General features: G+C 38.9%; 1 protein-coding gene across 3 annotated transcripts; it reads left to right on the forward strand.

Annotated features, from left to right (window-relative positions):
• The first annotated feature begins 822 nt into the window (after window positions 1-822).
• LOC131254797 (uncharacterized) lies at window positions 823-2,071 on the forward strand. 3 transcript variants are annotated; one of them, XM_058255513.1, is made up of 4 exons: window positions 823-1,058; window positions 1,141-1,233; window positions 1,316-1,423; window positions 1,510-2,071. In XM_058255513.1, exon 4 carries the CDS (start codon window positions 1,516-1,518, stop codon window positions 1,936-1,938), a length of 423 nt encoding a protein of 140 aa, XP_058111496.1. In that variant the 5' UTR covers window positions 823-1,058; window positions 1,141-1,233; window positions 1,316-1,423; window positions 1,510-1,515; the 3' UTR covers window positions 1,939-2,071. The 3 variants fall into 3 exon arrangements, with proteins under 3 accessions (XP_058111496.1, XP_058111497.1, XP_058111498.1); XM_058255514.1 differs by having other exon boundaries at window positions 849-1,058; window positions 1,316-1,412; XM_058255515.1 differs by lacking the exon at window positions 823-1,058 and having other exon boundaries at window positions 1,065-1,233.
• Window positions 2,072-4,696: the final 2,625 nt, after the last annotated feature.

The following is a 4,696-nucleotide window of genomic DNA, read 5'->3' on the forward strand; positions in this document are numbered from 1 at the left end:
CTGAGGAGGAGAAATGTAGAAATTGTTACTTTCCTCTGAAATTGTTCAGTGTCCACAAACTTGCTGCTGATGCTCGAATCGCCCCTATTGACGGAATCACCGTCAACATGATGCTTTCCCTCTTGCATAGAAGAGAGGTGAAGAAAATATCGAAAATGGGAAATAAAAATCCTAACCCTAGAAGAAGAAAAGGGGGAAACAAATGGGAACGAGAGAGAGAGAGAGAGAGAGAGAGAGAGAGAGGTGGAGGTGGGGCTAGGGCGTGGGGGTGAGGTGGAGGCAAGGAAAGGGCGCGTGAGATATTTTGGGAGAGAGGGAATGATAAAAGGACCCGCGAGAATGAAATACTTGGCGGTTTATTATTCACTGATTTAGCTACAGATATATTTATTTTAGCTACGGATTAAACCCGTAGTAAAATAACTACGGCTTTAAACCGTAGCTAAAAGCCCTCATAGTCCGTAGCCTTTGGTTAATTTTTTGGTAGTGATTTCTTTTGTAACAGCGTCGTTGACCAGCCGATGAGGACGTGGACCCACGCGTGGGTTGCTTTTCGAGCGACTTACGCGCGATGGTAGGGTGACGGTAGAGTTCCCACAGAATTGCATTAGACCTGTTGGGAACGATGCTAGACTGTTTACGTTGAAGGTCGGTGTCTTATGCCGATCTCTGATCCCCCCACCACCCCCCGTTGGGGAAACGTGACAGATGATGTACGATAGCTCATCCGTTAGCGTCTTCAGGTAAATTTTAGTTTTTTAAAATTTATTTTTATAAAAGTTCATTTTACAGTTAAGTTATTTTCTTAATAAGTTTATTGACTTAATCTATTATTTACGAAACTGCAGGATAAATTTGACTTGGATTTGAGTGTTCCGCACATTTCCTATGCTGTCGATGACATGATCAAGGAGCGGTTCAAGGAGTACCACTCCGTATTACACAAGTGGTACAAGCGGTGCATGAGCCACGAGGAGGCCGCACTGTCCGCACCGCCGCACGTGACCGATGACGACTGGCGGATACTCTGCGATAGATTTTCGTCTGATTCTTTTTAGGTAATATTTACATATTTACGATATCTTAAGGTAACAATTAAATTCGTAATTAATAACAATGTATTATGAATAATGTGTTCAGAAGAGGAGCAAAATAAATTCTGACAACAGGGGAAAGTTAGAAGTGAACCACGTAGCTGGTTCAAAGTCATTTACAGAAATTCGTCACAACATGGTAAGAAATTACTGGTAATTATTAAGTTGATATATTCTTTCTATACATTTATATTAACTCTATTGTCCTTTCGATTGCACAGTGAGATTCCGTCACTGGCCAGGAGCCCGGACCGGTAGACCTCTACAGAGGGACTCATTGTCGACAGGCGACGGGATCTTGGGTACATCCTAGAGCCGGTGAGATTTGGGTAAAAATCCTTGCATTGTAAAATTTAATTGCATTAAATTATAATAATGTCATTTTTTAGAGAAAATTCATATGTTTTCATTACAGGCGGCGATGGACACCCTACGCAATCTGTCTACTCCCGATGGTACTCAGCGGAGTGAGCCAGAGATCCTGAGTGAGGTGCTTGACACCTGTTCTGGATATGTGCGTGGGCTTGGCCATGGTGCCAAGCTCATGGCACCCGCTAGAGCTGCCTCCACCCGATCCATCGTCGTTGGCGAGAGTGCCACCCGCCGAGCTGATATCGCAGAGAAAAAGGTTCAACAGCTACAGGTCGTCGTCTATGACATCAGAGAGCAGCTGGAGAAGAAGAGTGAGCAATTGGATAGGCAGATGGAGGAGCAGGAGAGGAGGATGGAGGATCTGACGAGGCAAAGGGAGGAGCAGGAGAGGAGGATGGAGGATCTGACGAGGCAGAGGGAGGAGCAGGAGAGGAGGAGGATGGAGGAGCAGGCGAGGGAGAGAGAGGAGTAGGAGAGGAGGATGGAGGAGATGCGGGTGGAGCATGAGCGACGGATGACAGAGATGTTTCAGGCTCTCACTACATGCTTACCCACTGATACTCCACCACCTCCGCCTTCATCTTTGTGATTTTTTGTATTTTATTTATGATGTTAAACTTATATGTACTTATGTGTGAATAAATGTCATGTTGATGGATTTAGTTTATATTTGAATAGATTTACATACTTTAGGTTTAAATGGATGTGAATGTGAATATGAATATGATGAAATATTCATATGATATGTGTATATCAGGAATATTGTAACAGTGAATACTAGGAATTTTTTGGTTGGAGGATGAAAAAAAAAAAATAAGGCACTTTTACCTACGAAAATTTTCGTAGGTAAACGTATGATGCAGGTTTTTTTAAACCTACAAAACTTTTCGCAGGTCAGAGTAACATCAAGTTTTTACCTACGCAAATTTTCGTAGGCAACAGTTCAGTAAATATTTTTAGCTACGAAACTATTCGTAGGTTAAAGTTGTGAAAGTATATATGTTTTGTAAAATGGTTTTACCTACGCAAATTTTCGTAGGCAACAGTTCAGTAAATATTTTTAGCTACGAAACTATTCGTAGGTTAAAGTTGTGAAAGTATATATGTTTTGTAAAATGGTTTTACCTACCAAAACATTCGTAGGTAAAACTTTTGAAACGATATTTACCTACGAAATAATTCGTAGGTAAAAGTTCTGTACATATTATTACCTACAAATTTTTACCTACGAAGAAGGTTGTAGGTAAAAGTTTCGTCAATCTTTTAGCCACGAAATTACTTGGAGGTAAATGTTTTGTAAATCCTTTTAGCTACGAAAATAATCGTAGGGAAAACGATTTGTCAGTATTTTTGCCTGCGAAAAAAACGTTGGTAAAAGCTTTTACCTATGAAATTAAATCGTCGGCAAAAGTCTTATCTTTGCCAACGAAATTTTTTTTCGTGGGTTAAAGTCTTCTCCCTCGGTCTTTTAGCAACAAACTTACCGACGAAAATTTTTGTCAGCAAAAGTTTTTGCCTACGCAAAAAAGGCTTTTGCCTACGAAAATTTTTGTTGGTAAAAGTGTCTTTTCTTGTAGTGCAACTTGATGTATTTATAGAAGAAGAATCACAACGATAAAAAAATGGGTAGAAATCTATCAGTGTTAATACTATTGAATAGTCTTCGATATTATCAAAATTTGAATTTCGATAATTCAAATCTCATTCAATTGTATCGACTTTCTACACATATATGTTCGTTTTTATGTAGAACAGACTTTATTCAATTTTAACGAATACCATTCAATTACATCGACGTGCACTTCGATGTCATTTAGGGGTAGTTCGATCCTATTGTAATTTCTTCAGAAAATTTCCTTTAGTTGCTAGAGGATTTTATCCTGAAGTTCGATGCAATCGATCATCATTCGATGCGATTAAAGATATATATATATATATATATATATATATATATATTCTTTGAAAGCTTGTTGGACAAAATGTTCCTCGAGTTCGATGTAATCGAGTATGATTCGATTCAATCGAGATCTAACTCTCGATATAATCGAAGGTGACTCGATTGGATCGATGAACACTTTTGAGAATGATTCTATATAGGAGTGCCCAAACTCGATTATATCGAATAGGGTTCAATTCTATTGAATTTCGATAAGATCGAGCTATATTCGATTAATCGAGATTTCCCAGCAGGTGGTTATGTTGTTGTTGGACAGAATGGGCATATTATTCGATGAAATCGAACCATGTTCGATGCAATCGAAAATGACTTCGATTGCAAATCGATGCAATCGAGTTTATCTATTTAATTCATGTTTAACTCCTCTATCATTCTAAGTGTTAAATACTTAAACTTCCTAAAGATGATTTTCAATGAATTGAAGTTATAAGTTGGATTGGGGTCATATACCTTAGGGTTTGGTTTAGAGAAGTGAGGCTTCATTAACTGTTTGTAGTACTTAAACTTTATTCTTGTTGAGATATTCATCTTGAAATATTCGTCTTAGAACTCTCTTAAGGACAGACTCAACATTCACGTAATTTGACAAACTAGGGCACTTTAAGAACCTTCGAAGATTCTCTGAGATTCTTCTGATCTTTTTGAAGCTCCTCACTTGTGAATAAATGAAATGAGAGGGGGAGGGGGGTATTTATAGGCTTCCACACATGTGAACCACCAAAACAACACAATGAGTCCAGTTGCGCATCTGCGTAATACACCCTTGTTGCATGATCACAAAATGGGTATTTCATGCATCCTGGGCAATTTGCCCCCAAATTGTCATTCTAGCATCACTGTTTATGTTGTGCAGCTGTAAAATGCACCTATGTTGGGCAGTCGCATAACAATCTTATTTTCATACTTTTTTCACATATTTTTTTTGCTTCAATAGTTGGTTTTGGCATCGTCCATCTTGGGGGCTATTGGCTCGAGTTCATGAAAGGCTAATCCGTCATCCGCTACAATGTCTTCTTCCGTAAGGCACTCAGCGGTGTGGATGTAGATGTCTCCTTGGTCGTCGGAGGTATAAAGACATTTCTGAGCCTTTTAATTATAGCCGTGATTTTGGCATTTCTACTTTTTTCTTTGATTAAGGGATTTCTTTAATAGAGTATTGTTGTTGATATGAAATAACCGTTCTCGGTTGTTTTTCTGTGTCCAAAGCTTCTTCAGCAATGCAATCGTAATAGTCGGTTCCATTGACCAGCCCTCTAATATGGTGATAATTGGT

The sequence above is a fragment of the Magnolia sinica genome, chromosome 9 (assembly GCF_029962835.1).
Source record: "Magnolia sinica isolate HGM2019 chromosome 9, MsV1, whole genome shotgun sequence".
NCBI classification, from domain to species: domain Eukaryota; kingdom Viridiplantae; phylum Streptophyta; class Magnoliopsida; order Magnoliales; family Magnoliaceae; genus Magnolia; species Magnolia sinica.

Excerpts from the sequence above, each read along its gene's own strand:
- LOC131254797 (XM_058255513.1), top strand. The coding sequence starts at position 1,516 with ATGGACACCCTACGCAATCTGTCTACTCCCGATGGTACTCAGCGGAGT.